The 20701-nt window shown below is 49.7% G+C and overlaps 1 protein-coding gene across 1 annotated transcript in view; it reads right to left on the bottom strand.

Annotated features, from left to right (window-relative positions):
- The window catches only part of FGD6 (FYVE, RhoGEF and PH domain containing 6), a 94666-nt gene that overhangs the window by 51559 nt on the left and 22406 nt on the right, over window positions 1–20701 (bottom strand). The window contains exons 2-4 of the mRNA XM_008073107.2: window positions 8581–8698; window positions 1175–1242; window positions 1058–1088 (exon numbers count right to left, since the gene is read on the bottom strand). Of these exons, the coding sequence (XP_008071298.2) occupies window positions 1058–1088; window positions 1175–1242; window positions 8581–8698 (217 nt within the window). The remainder of the gene's footprint in view (window positions 1–1057; window positions 1089–1174; window positions 1243–8580; window positions 8699–20701) is intronic.

Here is a 20701-nt window from a genome sequence, read left to right as displayed (position 1 = left end):
CCAGTCTGGGTGATGGAGTGAGACTCCAACTCAAAAACAAACAAACAAACAAACAAAAAACACTTAATTACAAAAGGGAACTTCCCAATATGGTCAAAAGTGACGTGAGAAACCATTCGCCAGGAAGTATCTTCTCAAAACGGGTCAGCGTGAGTCCCTGTAGGGGTGGCCCATTTTCCATGTCCAGACGTAGCCATTAAAAGGAAAACTGAAAATGAGGACATCTCAGCAGAGAGGCAAATGGGTGCACATTTTGTCAACCGTCCATTTCTCAGCCATCAAGCTTAATGTATGATGTTCACAATCACACCCCATGAGTGCCTTTCCCTTCAATTTCCCGTTTTATTGTTTTCTCCGCCCTTTCCTTTTGTTTCACCCCTTTCTTTTGTTAAGTCTTAATCTCTTGCCTAAGTGCAGTTGGAATAAAGTAACTTCAACTGCCAATGTGTGACAGGACTTATGAAAAATTTGTAAGTACCAGGAGTACATGAGAAAATGCATATGCGCTCAGATACTTCCTCATCTTCCCAGCAGGTCTCTTCAAGTTGACAGTAATAAAAAATGGGAAATAGAGACTCCAAGCGGTGGGGGGAGGGGGGAACCCCCCCAGAAATAGAACTTTAAAAAGTCAGTTGGAAAAGGCCCATTTCAAGTTCCTCTTTCCGGGGGGTTATTCACATAGGAGCAAAACAGTTTTGAACACTGATGACTGTGCTCCCTATGCGCGGCTGGCACGAAATCCTACCAACAGCAGACCGCAGGGGTCCAGGAGGACTCGCCTTAAACACCTTAAAATTCCTTCCTCAGAAGACTTTGGAGATGCAGACATCAAGGCTCTATTTTTCAGAAATCATCTTATCTACATATACATGAGATGCACACTTTTAGAAAATGTCTATACTATATTTACATACATGTGTAAAACTGAAAATACAACCAGTTATTAGCAAGCATATACATCTAACTCGCTTCAGCTAGTCACGCTGAACCCTTTGGGGAGTAGATAAGTACAGAAGGGGCTGTCTTAGGCTTCAAGAAAATATTCACAGATACTTACAATATGCAAAAGTTTTAGCACATCCACAAACCTGCAAAAAAACAGCAATGGGAAAAATGTTTTAAAAAGTCAAAGGGGTGTCCAAGTGGTCTTCTGAATTGCAAACTCGATACCTACACTTTCTCTGAGCTCGCGATCTCCTTGGCAATATGATGAACTTTCGCTTTCATTCCATCATCTTCATCCTGTGGTTCAGAGGACACGAAAAAGCATGAGCTCTGAGAGGGAGACGGAGACCAGCCCCGACAGACTCAGATACTGTCTCTCCCAGGAGCACAGTTCCACACCGCATGACAGCTCACATGGCAGCACGCAGACCTGAAGAGGGGAAACCATGGCAGGGAGGCTGAGCACCTCTCCAGTGTCCTCAGCAGCCCCAGGGCTCTGGGAGCAAGGCCACCAGCTGTCCAAGTAGAAGCCACAAACAGAAAGTCTGCAGGGGAAATGCCCCCACATGACAATGAGTCCTTTGTGTGCACACAAGTAACGTGAGACTGACAAGTGAAAACCTAACAGGAACATAAAAAGAGCACGCTGAGCAAGGCGTCTGCATGCAGACACTAAGCACCTTCTGACAGGGTTGGCTTCACAGTCCATACAACTCAGCATCACAGTGCAGACTCTGAAATTCCTTAACGTCCTTTTCCAACGTACACTCTACAGTCCAAGCAGTTTTCTTCCAAAGAGCTGAAACTACATTCTTTTATTATGGACTATTTTGCATAAAAAGTAAATGCTTGCTGGGCACAGTGGCTCACGCCTGTCATCCCAGCACTCTGGGAGGCCGAGGTGAGAGGATCACCTGAGCCCATGGTTTCGAGACCAGCCTGGGCAACTGGGTGAGACCTCATCTCTACAATAAATAAAAAAATTAGCTGGGTGGTGGTGCACACCCGTGGTTCCAGCTACTTGGAAGGCTATGGGAGAAGGATCCCCTGAGCCTGGCAGGTCAAGGCTGCAGTGGCGGTGAGCGTTCCACTAAACTCCAGCATGGGCAGCAGAGTGAGACTCCTACTCACAGAGGAGAAAATAGTTCTTAGAGTGCAACCATTCACCAATCCAGAGTGCTGAGAGTCCAGTCTCGCCAGCCCAGGGCCTCATCTTGCCATTTCCCCTGGGCTCTCGGATGCTGACGATGATGTCCCTGCTGTCGCAACAGGCAGTCACATGCCTGGGACCCGCAGGGTGGAGGAGTCTTGTTCCACTCCCCTGCACTCCCTCATCTGTGAAGGACACATGGCTGCCACTCCTCAGGCAGTCTCGGCACTGTGTGATCTCACAGACCACGCATCAGCCATGACTGTGAACGTGTGCACACACACACACACACAGATAACTGTTTTTTGAAAAAATATTTTAGCAAGTCAATGCTTTTCTGTTATAATGGGTTTCTTTATACCATCTATAGTTAGAGAGTTTAATGTGTACGAACAATAGTACATACATTTACAATTAAAAAACGCATTAAAAATGAAAAGTAGAAGTCAAAGCCACTAAGAGAACTGGAGCCCTGACTCTGCATTCTCCATTTCCAAAGAACGTGAGGTCCCTGAGTGGTCGAGAGGAACCTCAAGGTAGCTTTAAAGAAACGGGGCACACCAAGGACATGGAAACATCAGGCTAGAACCAGCTCCAATGTGCCCCGGCTCTCCACAAACGTTCCACGTCGGTGGTAATTTATTCTGGCATCCCCGTTTCCTCTCCTCGTTGATACTCTCCTGTTGTAAAGTTGCTACCTAGTAGTTTCTTTCCTCCTTCCTCTCAGGACCCTGCTCTGCCAAGGCCTATGTCAGAAAGACCTGTGAAAAGCGGGCTGCCCCGCCGCTGTAAACATAGCTATCACCAGGCAAACAGCATGCCGACGACAGCAGGTGCCAGAAATACCTCAGTTCAGAAGAAGGGGGGGGAGGGCGGGCCCTGACACTCCTCTTCTCTAAAATAAAAATGCGAAACTTCTGACTTTAAAACTCCCCAGACGTAAACAACATCTCCTGTCTCAGGTGTGCAAGTCCATAAGACATGGTGTGTGGCAGTGAATCCCAGAAGCAGCACTTTGGGTGTGTGAATGCGTATTTATTTTTTGCAAACTCAGATTATAAATTTTGGGGGGGGGATGGAGGGTACTGGCAAAAAAAAAAAGTGTAGATCGATGGGAAATAACTGAGAGTTAGGAAACAAACCTCTAGGATGGGCGTGGTAGCTCACATCTGTAATGCCAGCACTTTGGGAGGCAGAGGCAAGAGGATTGCCTGAGTCCAGCGGCTGGAGACCAGCATGGGCAACTTGGTGAGACCTGTCTCTACAATAAATCAAAAAATTAGCTGGGCCTGGTGGCACAACCTGTAGTTCCAGCTACTTGCAAGGCTGAGACAGAAGGATTGTCTGAGCCCAGCAGGTAGAGGCTGTCGTGGCTGTGAACATGCCACTGCACTCCAGCCTGGGTGACAGAGTAAAACTCCAACTCAAAAAAAAAAAAAGAAAGAAAATTAGCCAAAATTACAGTCATTTTAAAAGTAGATAGGACGGCAAAGATAAATAAAGAACAGGCCCAACACAGTGGCTCAAGCCTGTAACCCCAGCACTTTGGGAGGCTGAGGCGAGAGGACTGCCTGAGCCCGGGGATTCGAAACCAGCCTGGGCAACTGGGTGAGACCCTGTCTCTACGATAAATCAGAAAAGTAGCTGGGCATGGTAGCGTGCATCTGTAGTTCCAGCTACTTGGAAGGCTGAGGTAGAAGGATTGCCTGAGCCCTGAAGGTTGAGGCTACACTGACCATGGGCATGCCACTGTACTCCAGCCTGGGTAACAGAGTGAGACGTCAACTCAAAAAAATACAAAATAAAAAATAAAGAACAAACATGAAAGCCCTATTTCCAGATCATAAGAACAATGACTGATTCTGACCCAAGTGAAACAATGATAGAAAAACATGTCCCACCATAAACCCTCAAGAGAGTTTACCCATATTCTGTGTCTCAACCTTTCAGTTAATGAAAGCCCTCACTTAAATTTCAAAGCCTGTTAAATAATAACATCTCCCAAAAGTCCACTGCTGTGGAGGCTGAAACACAAGCCACAAACAAGTGAAATTACTTTGTCAAGGTCATAAACAAGCCAAACAAATTCCAGAACAGCACCTTTGATCTGAGATCCAGTTTTGTGTTGAGAACTCTTGATAACAGCCCAGCTTTGTACATTCTTATTTCTTCCTTAACTTCAGTTTTCTTGTTCAAAACCAGTTTTGTAAATTCTTAACTGCATATTTTTTCACCATAAGTAATGTTCAGTGAAATTTATCTATTACTCTTTAACAGAAATGTTAAAAAGTATCTTCTATCCTGTTTGAATTCCAATAAAAATAAAAAATGTGAACACCCAGACTTGCCCAAGAAGCATCTCTATCGTGAAATTACGGCCAAGATGAGCTGACACTGTGGTTAGTTTCTAAAGAACAACACTCTCTAGCTGGGCTCGGTGGCTCAGCCTGTAATCCTGCGTCTTTAGGAGGCTGAGGTGAGTGGATTGCCTGAGCCCGCGGGTTCGAGACCCGCCTGGGCAGCGAGACCTCATCTCTACAATAAATCAAGAAATCAGCCGGGCGTGGTAGCGCATGCCTGTAATTCCGGCTACTCGGAAGGCTGAGGCGGAAGGATCGCCGGAGCCCAGCAGGTCGAGGCTGCGGTGGCCGGGAGCGGCCACTGCACTCCAGTCTGGGCGACAGAGTGAGACTCCAACTCAAAAAGAACAACACTCTCTCAGTTTTTCAGTGGTTCTTCACGGATCCAGTGTCGTGCAGCCATTACCACAACTTAACTCTAGAACAGGTTCAGCAGCTGAAAAAGAAACTTGGAGCCGTGCTCGGTGGCTTAGCCTGTAATCCTGCACTTTGGGAGACTGAGGTGAGTGGACTGCCTGAGCCCGCGGGTTCGAGACCCGCCTGGGAAACTTGGTGAGACCTCATCACTACAATAAATCAAAAAATTAGCCGGGCATGGTAGCACATGCCTGTAGTTCCAGCTACTTGGAAGGTTGAGGCGGAAGGATTGCCGGAGCCCAGCAGGTCGAGGCTGTGATAGCCAGGAGCGTTCCACTGCACTCCAGTCTGGGCGACAGAGTGAGACTGCAACTCAAAAAAAAAAAAAAAAAGAAAAAGAAACTTGGTGCCCATTATCAGTTACTCGTTCTCATGGCTGAATAAGAAGTAATTTATTTATTTTAATTTTTGAGTCGGGGTCTCGCTCTGTTGCCCAGGCAATGACCACGGCTCACGGCAACCTCGAACTCCTGGGTTCAGGTGATCCTTCCACCCCAGCATCCCAAGTAGCTGGGGCTACAGGCACACACCACCACCAGCTAGTTTTTTCATTTTATTTTTTGTAGAGATGAAGTCTTACTATGTTGCCCATGCTGGTCTTGAACTCCTAGACTAAAGCAATCCACCTATCTTGGCTTCCCAAAGTGCTGGGATTACAGGCGTGAGCCACCATGCCTGGCCAGAAACATATTTACTGGTAAAGTTCCATAAAGCTTGATTTGAGATGTTTAAGATTTTGCGTGCTTATTTTCATAGACACGTAATACCTGAAAACCCATGAAGGATGCACTTTGTGTCAGGCATTGTTCTAAATGTGTATAATCATCACAACAATCTTGGAATGTAAGGATAAGCGTCTTCTCTACTCCATCCCCTTTTTACACACGGGGAAACTGAGGCAAAGAAAAACTAAGTGAGTTGTTCAAGATCACAGAGTTTGTCCGTGATGGGAACCCAAGCAATCTGGCTCCAGAAACTTTTCAACCGCCGCGAAAGCAACGGCAGGCCCCCGGCTGCAGCTGGATGGGGCAGCAGAGTCTGCAAGGAGAGCCGGACTGTTATGCTGCTGCCACTGTGGTCTCAGGGGAGGAGCCGGAGGGGTGGCTTGCTGGGGTGGTTGAGGATTCTCAAGACGGGGATCGCCAACGCCATCAGTATCAGGTAAAAGCATTAGTGTCTGTGATGAAAGGAACGATCCCATTTTTAACAAAATGTGAAGACACAACAGGGCTGCTGCAGTGCGGCACAACTGAGAGCGAAAGATCATGAAGAACCCAGGCAGGAAGAGCAAAGGTGGGGGGGGCGCCGCATAGGGCGGCAGCCAGGCCACCATCGCAGGACGCTCTGAGAAGGGCCGCCCGCTGCGAGGCTGGAGGTGAGTTCCTCCCCGTGCCGCACGGCAGCGCAGCCCTGATAGAACGCGGAATCCAATTCCACGCACCACTTCAAGAGGTACAGGGAGAAACTAGAAAAAATCAAGCCAAAGACACCACCCAGGTGGCTGGACGGCCCGAACCCAGGAGGTCGAGGCTGCGGTGAGCTCTGTTCGTAGCCTGGGTGACAGAGCGAAACCCCGATTCAAACAGCCACAAGAGAAGAAACGACTTCACCAAACGGCAGGAAGGAGCAGCTCCAGGAAGAGAATAGCCTTGGGGCTGCTCGGCCAGAGTGACCAGGCCGCACTCTGGCCCTTGGGGACACGTCACGCTCGGCTCAGCCTCTTCGCAGGCTCCGGTCCTTCCCAGGATGTAAGTCCCTGTCAAAGCCCACTCTGTCAGAGGCCTGCGCCCACACTGCTCACTCGGCTTCCAGCACATCTGGGAGGGAGGGCTGCCCCTTCGCAGCTGCACACGGACGCTCTCCCTGTCACGTGCCGTGCTCCTCTCGTACCTCAGGATGGAGCCCACGGAAGCTCGTGCCGGGAGCACCGCTGGTCTCCAGCGAACCCCAGCGGCACCTGGGACACAGGGGACAAGGACCTGCCGAATCTCCATCCAGGAAGCAGCAACGTGGAAAACGACTTCCAGATTAGAGCAAGGCAGACACCAGCAGACACAAGAGGAAGGACTGACAGGCACAGTAAAGCCCAGGCAGCGGAGGGATGCAGGGGGTCTTTAAGAGGAACTGACTCATGGCAAGGTGGGGGCTTGCCTGTCAAGTTAGCCTAGCCAAAGCAATCACCTGGGGGTCCAGCAGGGACAGACACCGTCTGTACTTTGGGGGGTACAGCAAGTGGTTTTATAACCATTCAAATTCCTATCCCATGTGTGCGTTGTGTTGATTAAGTTCACCGACTACATGGTCTCAGCTCTGCTTGGTCACCGGGGTCCCACAACACATGCCTGGGAACGCGCACAACCTTCAAAGACCAGCCTTGGCAGGAGGCTACCCACTGTGGGGGAGGGCAGGAAGATTCCGGGAATGGGGGAAACAGTCCCCACCCAGACAACACCCACAGTCTCTCAGCTGTCTCAGGAGACTCACACACTGGCCCGCCTAGGGCCTAGGTCGCTTCCAGTGCTTACTCTCAACACCATAACTTAACATTCACAGCACAGAAATGAAGTTTTGCCAGTAAACAATAAATGAATGATCACTGCCGTCTTATCATGTTTTAAGTGTTCTAAGGCTTTGCAAACATCAAATTACCTAATACACTCAAAAATTCCAACAATGTTGATTCTTTTTCTAATTTATAAAATGGTACTCTTTAGCCCAGAAAGGTTAAAAATGAGTCTCAGGTTACCCAGATCTCAGTGGAGGAGCTGGGACTTAAATTCAGACAATTGCACTTAGGGTCACTCACTTAAGGCTGAAAGTGAAGTTCAACAGAGCAAAAACAAGTTCAACAGGATGGACAATGGACTGATCAACTGTGGCTTGGGAGTGAGGCAACACGGACCTCATGGTGTGACATTCTGTGTGGATCTATCTTGCTGTCGCATTCCAACGCATCCTGGGTACTGCTGAGGATGTCTTTAAAGAAATGTTACTTAAGATGAAATGTTACTTAAAAACAAAAATTAAAAAATTAAAATGAAATGGATAAATAGGTATTTATGCAAACCACAGAGACATTATAATGAACCCCATCACACATTTAAGCGACCGTGGACATGCGGGCAGCCTCCACACGTGCTGAGCTCTAGACTACATGGACATGTGGGCAGGCTCCACGCGCTCCGAGCTGTAAGTGACCGTGGACACGTGGGCAGCCTCCATGTGTGCGGAGCTCTAGGTGACCATGGACACGTGGGCAGTATCCGCCACACAGGCTCTGCTCTTCTACCACACACACTGGACGATTTCAAAGCCAATGATGATGTCCTACCAACAGCAATCTACTCTATCCCTAAAAAGTTTTGACTGAGTCTAAAAAGCATATAATTCCTTTCCTGCAATAAAATGTCGGACAAACTGGTAGCAGTACAAGGAACAATCCCAAGGGGATTTTGGTTACCGAATGAAAGCCGGTGGACCTCAGTAAAAATTACTCCCCAACCATCACTAAATAATATGTGTGATACGTACTTAAACATGATCATATTTAGGTGCTATATTACAGCAGTGATTGAATTTAAATTTGAAAATGGCCAATAAATTTTAAGAAGTTCACCAGGCTTTCGTGCCGATCAAGCTGACAAATACTCCCCAGCACAGCAAGAGGCCATCAACACAAAGGAGGAACAGCTCAGTGCCGAAGCATACCTGTCTATCTTCCAGTGGGTCAGGCTCTCCTTGACTGGAGGTGGAGCTGGCGTCCTCCTCATCAGAGGGAAGGTCACCAAGATTGAGGTTGCGGTGGCCCTCCTGAGATGCTCCAGAACTGCTTCAACAGAAAGCATCCATTAGTTGCCTTCAACAACGAGTACTGGCAAAACACGCCCACCCAGCCCCAGACCCCTGTAACCCGAGCCAGGACGTCTCTGGACTGGAAGGATGGAAATAGCCAGACTGCGGACTTCCCCTTTCGTGAGCCTGCCTCAGCTGCCAAAGCCCAGACCCACTTCCTGAAGTCGCGATGATAAAGTGGGGGGAGAGAGCTGCCCAGCGGCACATCCCAGGCCTCCATCCGTGCCTACCCTCGAAAGTCAGACCCTTGCCGAGAGTGGGGCTGGGGTGCCACAAAGGGCCCAGCGACACAGACGCACTGGGGAGCAGCTGCTTCCCCAGCCTTAGGGTAAAGACAACAGCAGGCTGGTGAAGTAGTTCCAGCCCTTTGGGAGGCCAAGATGGAGGAGTGCTTGGGCCAGGAGTTTGAGGCTGCAGCGAGCTTTGATGGTGCCACTGTACTCTAGCCTGGGTGACAGAGTGAGACCCCGACTCAAAAGTAAAAAACTAAGGCCCAACTAATAAAGCTCTGAAGGTGGGAAGTCATGGCGATTACAACAAGGCACGTGCTGCTGCGAACACGTGCCCGCCCCTTGGCTCTGCCTACATCACAACACACAGGAAGGGACAGCAGACAGTGCCAGTTCTCAGGCTCTGCTCCAGACCTGGGGACTGAAAACACAAGGGAGCCAGGACCCAGGAACTCGCATTCTGGCAAGCCTTCCATGTGACCCCGATACAGGCCAGCCTGACCTTGCCAAGCTCCCAGTCTGCCTGAGACAGGCGTCGTGAACCTGAAAGCCGCTGCTGCCATCCAGTCCGTGGGGGACTCCACGAAACGCTCCCCAGGAAGATGATGGAAAGAACGCCCTCCAGCACAGGCTGTCAAGACTCAGGAGCAAACTTCCTGCACAAATGCTTCCCTGGGCTGCCTAGAAAAAGGAGACCACAGGAGGAGCCAGCAAGGGCCCTGCAGGCCACCAGGGAACACACTTGCAGGAGATGGCTGTGTCCCAGCCAGCAGGCCTTGCCGGTCACAGGCAGGTCGTCCGTGGCCAAGGCTGCAGTCAGAGCTCCCCAGTGGGAATCTTTTTTTTCTTGAGTCGGAGTCTTACTCCGTCGCCCAGGCTGGAGTACAGTGGCGCGCTCGCGGCCACTGCAGCCTCAATCTGCTGGGCCCTGGCGATCCTTCTGCCTCAGCCTTCAAGGTAGCCGGAACTACAGGCACACACCACCACGCCCGGCTAATTTTTTGATTTATTGTTGAGACAAGGTCTCACCAAGTTGCCCAGGCTGGTCCCGAGCCCGTGGGCTAAGCAATCCTCTCACCTCGGCCTCCCAAAGTGCCGGGATTATAGGCGTGAGCCAGTGCCCGCCTCCAGCGGGAATCTTAACAGCCACAGCTGAACTTCCACAGTTCCTGATGCCACACGGCAGGGTACGCCCTTGCCTCCGAAGCCACTCCTCGGGCCCCACTGTCACACAAGCCAGTCGGCTGGCAGCAGAGTGCCCACAGCAACACCTCCCACTGCCATAGACAGGTTTCCTAGGACACAGCCTCCGTTGGGCAGATGTGCACCTCATCACAGCTCCCTGGGACATGAAGAGACTCCCTTCCCGGGTGGAGGGCGGGAGCTGTCCAGGCAGATCCCTGGCAAGCTCACAGTCTCTGGGTGCAGGCACAGGGGCCGCCCACCGGCTGGGAGACAGCTGCTGGCATAGACTGGTGAGTAACGGAGCTCACAGGATGTGCCGATTGCAGGATCCATCCACACGGGTTGGAAAAGCATGCCTGCACTTGTGTCTGTCCCAGTTCCTTAACTTGTCCCATCTAAAACCCTGCTAGCACAACACACAGTACTTCCACGTAGCACCAGCATCACCTGGCGCCTCTCAGAAATGCAGAATCTCAGGTCCCACCTGACCTGCTGGTCAGGGCCTGGTTGCAGCAGAAGCCCAGGGATGGGTGGGAGCAGCTCTGCGCACTGGATTTTAGAGTCAGCCCCTCTGTGTACCTTTCTGGACTCCTGAGCGGAACACATTTGGGTAATTAGTGACGGGGCTGCGGCCCCTGTGAAGAATTAGGGTTATTTTGCCTAAAGAGAGAGGTGAATGATGTTTCTTGGTCATTAATACTTGGAAGGCTATTATTAAAAGGGCAGTGGTCTGGCAGTGTGGCTCAGCCTGTAATCCCAGCACTTTGGGAGACCAAGGCTGGAAAAGTGCTGAAGCCCAGGAGTTCAAGACAAGTCTGGGCAATGTAGTAAAACCTCATCGCTACAAAAAAAATAAAAAAATTAGCTGGGCATGGTGGCACACCCCTTTAGTCCTAGCGACTCAGGAGGCTAAGGCAGAAGGATCACTTGAGCCCAGGAGTTGAAGGTTGCAGTGAGCCATGATCATGCCACTGCATTCTCATTTAGGAGACAGAGACCCCAACTCAAAAAACAAGCAAACAAAGAGGATGGTATCCAGTTGTTGCCAAACCATCAGGGACAGCAAAAGGAGTGAAAGTACAAAAGTTAACACTTAAGAACAAGAATAAAAAAGCTTTAAATACTAGAGCTTTTAATTACAGGGATTAAAACCCTGCCGTGAAACAGCAGGAGACTGCAGCGTGTCTTCTGAATCCTACACAATCTCCCTGAGTACACTTGTTTTGCTCATTAAAACGCAAACTCCTAAGGACAAGGACTTATGCTTTTCAGTCAAATCTCCAGCAGACACTGACTCGCAACAGGCCCTCAAGAACTGCTCACTGCATACGTGAAAATGCTACCAGAAGGCAACAGGTATTAAGTGTCAATGGTGCAGGTGGCCTGAACCAGTGTCTATGCCAGGAATCGAGAGGAAGGGATGGATATAAGAGGAAGAAATACCATCAGGACTTCAGGTAAAAGGTGGGGAGGACGCTGGGTGTGGTGGTTTATACTTGTCATCCCTGCGCTTTGGGAGTTCTGAACCCAGGGGTTTGAGACCAGCCTGAGCAACTCGGCAGGACCTCGTCTCTACAGTAAATCGAAAAATTACCCTGGCGTGGTGGTGCGTGCCTCTAGTTCCAGTTACTTGGAAGGCTCAGGCAGAAGGATCACCTGCGCCCAGCACATCAAGGTTGGTGGCTGTGAGTGTGCCACTACACTCCAGCCTGGATGACAGTGAGACTCTGACACAAAAAAAACAAAATACACACACACCCACACACACACACACAAAGGTGGGGAGGAAAAATGCTCAGCAGACCTCAAGGTCAAGACCAGATCACAGCAGAAGGAGGGTGACATGAACTGCAACATAATATGTGGCAAGGGGCTCATTCTACAGGAAAGATGAGGGGGTGAGCAGCAAAACCCAGGACCACCATCTGTGTGTTTACTTTCAACGTCAACGTGTTCATTTCTAAAGAGATTACACCATTTCCCCATACCACCATTAGCAGTTTGTGAATGACCATTTTAGCCTCCTGAGGGTGAAACAGACCCTGACCAATGGCGGTCTAGTCTACAGCTGGGAATTCTTCTGTCTCCCCCCCAGTCCCCCCCACCCCCCCACCCCCGTCGGAAAGCCAGCATCCCAGCACTGTCTGCTCTGCCGGTGGAGGAACAAAACACACAGCACTCCCTCCACATCTTCCTGCCTGTCAGCTCACAACCGGACACGCCAAGGAAAAGGAAAGAAAGTGCAATTGAAACTACAACAAAGGCTGGGCTCTGTTCCCCAGGCCTGCCTTTCTTTATATTTTTTTATTTTTTGTGGACATAGAGTCTCATTATGTTGCCCAGGCTGGTCTCAAACTCCTGGCCTCAAGTGATCCCTCTACTTCAGCCTCCCAAAGTGCTGGGATTACAGGTGTGAGCCACCATGCCGGGATTTCCAGGCTATCTTTTCTTTTTTTTTTTTTTTTTTTGAGTTGGAGTCTCACTCTCACCCAGACTGGAGTGCAGTGGTCGCTCCCAGCCACCACAGCCTCGACCTGCTGGGCTCCGGCGATCCTTCCGCCTCAGTCTTCCAAGTAGCTGGAACACGCCTGGCTAGTTTTTTGATTTATTGTAGAGATGAGGTCTCACCAAGTTGCCCAGGCAGGTCTCGAACCCGCGGGCTCAGGCAATCCACTCACCTCAGCCTCCCAAAGGCGCAGGATTACAGGCTGAGCCACGGAGCCTGGCCTCAGGCTATCTTTTCTAAAAACAAATTTACTTCTGGAGGGAGCCTGGTTTCTAGAAAATCGGTTCGCTTTCAGTATGCTGTAATGAAGACAGAAAAAAGCAAAGGCAGGTGAATTCCTACTGATGGGTATCTGTACCTTCAATTGCTCATGCCAAGATGGATGCATGTGGAATGACGAGTATTCAATGAGTTACTTCTTTTTTCTATGTGCTACTTTCTATAGGCGAACCATACATCCTACCCTGGAAGCAGATCCAATTTTTCCTCCAGGCGAGACATCACATCAAATGTGATTTCTCTTTCAGAAGGAATTGTCTTACAAAAAGCACTTAGAGGTGGGGCGAGGGGCAGAGACTCACACCTATAATCCCAGCACTTCAGGATTGCCTGGGCTCACAGGTTTGAGACCAGCCTGGGTAACTTGGCGAGACCTGTCTCTACAATAAATCAAAAACAGCCGGGCGTGGTAGCGCGCGCCTGTAGTTCTGGCTACTTGGAAGGTAGAGGTGGAAGGATCACCAGAGCCCAGCAGGTCGATGCTGGGGTGGCCGTGAGTGTGTCACTGCACTCCAGCCTGGGTGACAGAGTGAGACTCAAATCAAAAAGAAAAAGAAAAGCACTTAATTTGTTGCCTCCAAGAGTTTTTAGGAACATATGCCTACACAATGCTGAGCCAAGCATAAGGTGCCGGGGTTCACGACCAAAACATCCTTTTGAGATTCCCCAAGGGAAGATGGCAGAGCAGGACAGGAGGGAAGCTCCCTTAAGAGCGCGTTCAGCTTCTCCTCCGCCGCTAGCAGGCCAGGCACCTCTTTTCCCCTCATCTGAGAGTTGCTTCTGCGCTCTGAGTCAAGGGACGTCCCATGCAAGTCCTCCAAAACTTGAAGGACATTCCCGGCAATGCCCTCCCTCACTCCAGAGGCTTCCTTCTCCTCTCCAAGTCCCGACACATAAATCGGAACCTCTGTGATCTTTCTCTTCCTCTTCTTACTCCTGCCTGTCCTAAGGATATCGTTACAATTCTTTTTCAAATGCTGTCTCATTATGACTTAGTGACCATGTGTTTTCCTTGGCTGCTTTCATGTTTATCACAGAATGACCGGAAAAAACGATTAAGGACTTGAAGGACGAACATCACATGGAAAAATTCACCAAAAAAATGTTAAATAAGTTGTTTAATAATCAGTTTCTATAATATGCTAACGATATAAAATTGGCTCACAATTTTCACCTGAAAATTGTTTCTATACAGTTTCACCAGAAAACATTTTCTTATGTTACTTCAGTCCCCTTTGAAACCTCAGACCCCAGTGTCACAGTGAAACCAAGAATCTAATCAACAAAAAGCAGTTAAAAAATCCCTCTTACTCTCCTTTTCAGGTCCTCTGCTCAATCGCAAAGCACTTCTGGAATTTTCTCCACTCCACTCAGATGATTTTCCAGGAAGAGTAGGCATTACCTCATTACTTTGGGAAACACGCAAGACATGTGACACAAATGTGCATGGCCACCTGCATCCTCCAACAAAGCAAGAGCCTGTGCTCACGCCTCACTGTCGGTTTTCCAAACACAGGGCCTCACACGACTATCTTAAGTATGTGCAGAACCCCGATGACAGGACACAAAAGCCAAGAGATGACAGAGTTAGAGGCAAACTTATCCAACCTGAACAAATACCACATGTGACAAGTGTGACCCTTCTGTGCTGGGTGGACACTGGGTTCTCTGGTAGGTCCTTCCACATTACCAACTGCTTGGACTAAAAAGAAACATCGATCCTTCTATAACACAAAAGGATGATGATGTTCTCATTAAGGTATAGGAGCAGACTACCTTCCTCAAAGAGAAGTATATGTATTAATTTTTTAATTTTTTTTATTTTTTTTTCACTGCACTCCAGCCTGAGCGATGGAGTGAGGCTCCAACTCAAAAAAAAAAAAAAAATCACTATAAAGCTATGATATCAAGAATATAGTATTGACAAAAGAATATACAAATAGATCAATGGAACAGAATAGAAAGAAATAGACATATGTCAGCATCATACGTCAATATGGAATGGCAAATTAAAACAACAGTGAGATACCACTACACACCTATTAGGATGACCAAAATCCAAAATATTAGTTGCCAGAGACCAGCTCCAGCCCGGTTCAGGGTACCCCAAAGGTGGAGACCGTGTCGGCGATTGGGGGGAAGGAGAAGGAGAAAGAGAGAAAGAGAGAGAGAGAGAGAGAGAGAGAGAGAGACTGGACTCCAGTCTAGTGCAGAAGCCCAATTTTTTTATTTTTTATTTTTTGAGTCAGAGTCTCATTGCCCAGGCTGGAGTGCAATGGCACACTCAGGGTCACTGCAGTCTTGACCTGCTGGGCTTAGGCCATCCTTATGCCTCAGCTTTCCAAGTAGCAGGAACCACAGGCGCACACCACCACGTCCGGCTCAGTTTTTGACTTACTGTGGAGACGAGGGCTCGCCAAGTTGCCCAGACTGGTCTCGAACCCGTGGGCTAAGGTAATCCTCTCACCTTGGCTCCCAAAGTGCTGGGATTATAAGCAAGAGTCACCACACCCGGCTACGCGTTCATTTTTAATCTTCTCTGGAGAGGTTTCCTGCTTAAAGGTCAGGACAAGCTTTATTTGAATAAATTTAAAAACTGACCGGGTGTGGTGGCTCATGCCTCAATCAACCTGAGCAACTTGGAGAGACCTCATCTCTGCAATAAATCGAAAAATTAGCTGGGTGTGGTGGTGCGCACCTGTAGTCCCTGCTACTTAGAAGGCTGAGGTGGAAGGATCACCTGAGCCCAGGCCAAGGCTGCAGTTGCTGGCGATCAGGCCACTGCCTCCAGCCTGGGCAGCAGAGCGACACCCCAACTCAAAAAAAGAAATAACTAAAAGCAGGCAGGCAAGTGTGTAAGTGTACACCAACTTACAGACGAAAGGCTGTACTATCTTCATCCCAGAAAAAGAACCCTGTACGCTAGCTGACATACTTCCAGGGACAGAGCAACAGGAGCCTGTTGCTGGAGAGAATGAAGGAACGATGCATGAAAAGAAACTTGCGCCACAAGTGTAAACAACCAGTGTTTCGTTTTTCAGTTCGTAAAGTTTAGAGGTTTCAACAGCCAAGCCTTCAAAACTAGCAGGCTAGGGTTCTACGGCTTCGGAAGGGAAACCACAAAAATGTCCAGCTTCCTTGAAATATAAACTAGACACTGTTTAAAACTGGCTCTGGGTGACTGTCAGGAAGGAAGAAAGGCATTTCTGAAAAACAGGCCTGCTTCATTTATGGGGGGCAAGCCCCCCTTATAAACGCCAGGGTCATCCCCTCCCCTCAGGCATGCATTCATTATTAGGACTCCGAAAGTTGCACTGTACTGATTAAAAACAAAGTCAGGCTCAGTGCAGTGGTTCATGCCTACAATCCCAGCACTTTGGGAGGCCGAGCTGAGAGGACTGCCTGAGCCCAGGGGTTCGAGACCAGCCCAGGCAGCTTGGCGAGACCTCATCACTACAATAAACCAAAAATTAGCCAGGCGTGGTGGTGCATGCCTGTAGTCCCAGTTACTTGGAAGGCTGAGGTTCAAGGATTGCCTGAGCCTAGCAGGTCGAGGCCGTGGTGGCTGTGAAGGTGCCCATTGCACTCCAGCCTGGGCGACGGACTCAAGAAAATAAAAAATAAAAACAGAGTCAGGATCAGCAAGCTAAAGTCAATTATAATTAAGGTTTAACACAAAGAAGCAGTTATAAAGGGATTTTCCATCAACTACTAGGAGACTGGTTAAATAAATCAAGGTACATCCACATAATAAATTAATAAACAGCCATTTTTAAAATGAGGTAGATTTAAGCTCAATGTTATGGATTTTGCTCCAGGAAATATCGTTAGGTTAAAAAAAAGTCAAGGCAGAGTGTGCTCTCATTTATGTAGAGAAAGAACAAAGGAGAATACATATACACAAAAACATATATTGATATAAAAAGTATGTGCATGCGTGCACACACATGTACACACCGGTGTATATGCACGGGCTGACCCTGGTGACTAGAGTTGCCCATAGGGAAGAGATTTGTTACCTTCTCTTTGGCATGCTTTTAAAACTGCAATTTACATGCATTCTGACTTTTTCAAAGACCCCCCCACCCCCCATCCCCCCAAGGAAGTCTGAAAGTTTTGTAAAAGGTGACTCAAAGCATTTATGCATCCGTATCCACATGCACATGTATCTTTTAATATGGGAACTAACTCCTTGGGGGCAGTTTCTTTCTCTCCCAGGTGATGAGGGTCAAGACCCTCTTCTCCGGTTCCTCCCCTCTCCCTCCCAATCCCAGGCCGGGTAGCATGTTCAGGGCTGCCTTTCACAAAGATGTCTCTCGGCGATTTTTTAGGTGGCTGAAACGTGTGGACCATGGATCACCCTTACTCCCGGCAGAGGTATTTGGGAGAACCACTGGCCCGAGTCTCTAGATAACAGGGAGGAAGAGGGGATCTCCTGGCAGCCAGTTAAGGCTTGAAAAAAAAGAAGAAATGCAGAGGTCAAGGGAGGCGCTATCACAAGCCTGCAGGGGCCACAGAGGAACCACACACCTTGGGGAAGCCTCCATGGTGAACTGTCCTAGCCTGGGGCATCTCTAGGGTCTGGATGCCAGGAAGGATGGCCCTGCCCTGCAGGCTACTGGGCCCACTTTCACAACACAAAGGCACTCTGGGCAGATCACAGCCCAGCAGACTCTTAGTCCGAGAGCTTAGCTGTCCCTAGCTAGAAAGGAACAAACTGTGACCAAAATGGGTCCTGAAACAAGCACTACCCAAGACTGATACCAAATGTTTACTCTTCGTCTTGCTTTCTTAGAATTGGGATGTGCTGGGCTGGCGTGGTGGCTCACGCCTGCAATCCCAACACTTTGCGAGGCAGAGGTGAGAGGATTGCCTGAATCCAGGGGTTTGAGACCAGCCTGGACAACATGGCGAGAACTCGTCTCTGCAATAAATCAAAAAATTAGCCAGGTGTAGAGGCACACACCTGCAGTCCCAGTTACTTGGAAGGCTGAGGTGGAAGGATCACCTGAAGTCCAGCAGGTCAAGGCTGCGGTGTCCATGAGCGTGCCACTTCACTCCAGCCTGGGCGAGAGAGTGAGACTCCAACTCAAAAAAAAAAAAAAAAAAGAATTGGGATGTGTTTCATGAAATGTGGACAAAAAACCTTTAGTTAATACAAACAGCAAAACATTCTTCTGAGCTTAAAATTGCCAGGCCGGGCATGGTGGCTCATACCTATAATCCCAGCACTTTGGAAGGCCAAGCTGAGAGGATTGCCTGAGTCCGCGGGTTCGAGACCAGCCTGGCAACTTGGTGAGACCTCATGTCTAACAATAAATCAAAAAATTAGCCAGGCATGCTGACGTGTGCTTGTAGTTCCAGCTATTTGGAAGGCTGAGGCGGAAGGATCGCCTGAGCCCAGCAGGTCGAGGCTGCAGTGACTGTGAGCATGCCACTGTACTCCAGCCTGGGTGACAGAGTGAGACACCAACTCAAAAAAAAATTGCCTTCAATAAAATATAGAAGGTTCCCAATCCAGTTTTGGCATGATAGTAGAGATGACGTGTTTTTTTGGCCAGGCACAGTGGTTCCTGCCTGTAATCCCAGCACCTTGGGAGGCTGAGGTAGGAGGACTGCTTGAGCCTAGGAGTTGGAGACCAGCCCTAGGCAACATAGTGAGACCTCATCGCGCAAAAAATAAAAAATTCGCAGGTATGGTGGCGCCTGAAGTTGCAGCTACACGGGAGCTGAGGTGGCAGGATCTCCTGAGCCCAGGAGGTTGCGCCTGTGAGGAACTGTGATCGTGCCACTGTACTCTAGCCTGGGTGACAGAGTGAGACCCTGACTCCAAAAGAAGAAAGAAAAAATTTTTAGGTAAAGTTAGGGTTGACTCAGTTCCCCTTTTCCCCTTCACCTCTTCCTCATGTCATGCACTGTATGTACCGACTTTGGCCCAGAATAACACATGATCTCCTGGCTAGCCCCTGGAAAGAGCCAGTGCCAGGGCAGCTGCAGGGGTGTGCCCCGCACTCACACCCACGCATCCATATGCACATTGACACGTGTATGCTTTCAAATGTTTTCCAAACACTTAAACACAGGAGGTGGCCATGTCATTTACTTCAGTAAACATCACTGGAGGGTCTATCATGTTTCATTTGCTACTTTAGGGGACAGGGGAAGATAATCTATTGGGTTAGTTAAAAAGAATGTTCAGCCAGGCGCAGTGGCTCACGCCTGTAATACCAGCACTGTGGGAGGTGGAGACGAGAGGACTGCCTGAGTCTAGGAGTTCAAGACCAGCCTGGACAACTTGGCGAGACCGCGCCTCTACAATAAATCAAAAGGTTAGCCGGGTGTCGTGGCGCGCACCTGTGGTTCCAGCTATCAGAAAGGCTGAGGAGGAAGGATCACCTGAGCCCAGCAGATGGAGGCTGCAGCGGCCGCGAGTGCACCCTGGACTCCAGCAGCTGTGAGCATGCCACTGCACTCCAGCCTGGGCGACAGAGTGAGAGTCAACACAAAAAAGAAACAAAAAAGAAGGCTCAACCTATAAAGCCTAATGATCGTGTCTCCTGGTGTCCCCTGAGCAGACAAAAAGGCACAAGAAACTGAGCTCACCCAGCAGTCAGGACAATGCAGGGGCCACTTTCGAAAGAGACACCTGGGCAGCGTGGGACACCGGAGGCCGCAGAGACAGAGCAAGAAGACCGCTCCACTCGACTCTGCCAGGTTCAACCGCCACAAGGGGTGCAGAAGGGGAGCCGGCCAGGCGGGCCTGGCTGCTGGGTAAGTCGAGAGAAAAGCTCCCTGTGACTACCTGCTCTAACAGAGCGACCTTGCCCTGCGTCCTGGACATGCCCACATCTTGTCATCGCAGTCCCACAGCCACTGAAAAGGTGCTAGACTTCAGGAAAACATGACCTCTCCTGTGGGCCAAGGCCCGCATTCTGTGCTGCCGCGACGTCTGGGGAAAATGTGGCAGGCTGACTGGGGCTACGAGCCGCCCCTCCCACCCTGCCTGTGCAGACGGAGTCCTGCCCACCAGCCTCATCGCGGGTACCAAGCCCACGCCTGCCCAGTCCCGAGAAGGGGCTTAGCTCCCTGCGGGCCTGCAGGATATGACAAGCCAGTCACAGCTCCGTGGGGCCCAGGGCCACCCCACCCTTTGTGGCCACACCACAAAGCCTCTGCTGCCGAGTACAGCACCGTGTGACCAGGTGTGGAGTGCGTATCCCCCTCCCCAGGGCTGTGAACACGTATGACTCACCAGTTGCGCTGATCTCATCTGTCTGGTGTCTGGTGTCCTGTGCTCAGCCATCCCCTCCACCCCAGAGCTCAACTCCCTCCTCACCTAAGGGGTGAGGAGGTCACTGAAACCGCCACCAAAGAGGGAGCCATTCCCGGGGAGCCTGAAGGCCGCAGCAGAGGAGCAGGTGATTTCTATAGGACCATCTGGAGACGCGCGCTGCAGGCTGTGTACCACCTCGGCGTGTACCGAATCGGGTTTTGCTTTCACAGCCAGACTCTGCCATGATAAACTCAAGCCACTTTCGAGTTGAAGGCATTAACGTTACGTGGCACATAAATGTGGCACATTCCATGTGCCAGAACGTTCAATGTTACACGCAACAATAACAAACAGGGGGACTGGCAAGGAAGCCAGCAGGCAAAAGCAATGGGCATCGGTTTTGGGTGACACCTCAAGTCACCCAAGCCCACCTCGGTGTATCATGTTCTACCAGGAGCCACAACCGCGACCAGGGTTCCCGGCCACGAGGGGCGAGGCGGGGGA

The sequence above is a fragment of the Carlito syrichta genome, unplaced genomic scaffold (assembly GCF_000164805.1).
Source record: "Carlito syrichta isolate Samal-C Ts95f unplaced genomic scaffold, Tarsius_syrichta-2.0.1 Scaffold115649, whole genome shotgun sequence".
In the NCBI taxonomy this organism is placed as follows: domain Eukaryota; kingdom Metazoa; phylum Chordata; class Mammalia; order Primates; family Tarsiidae; genus Carlito; species Carlito syrichta.
This window is presented reverse-complemented; position numbering and strand designations above follow the sequence as displayed.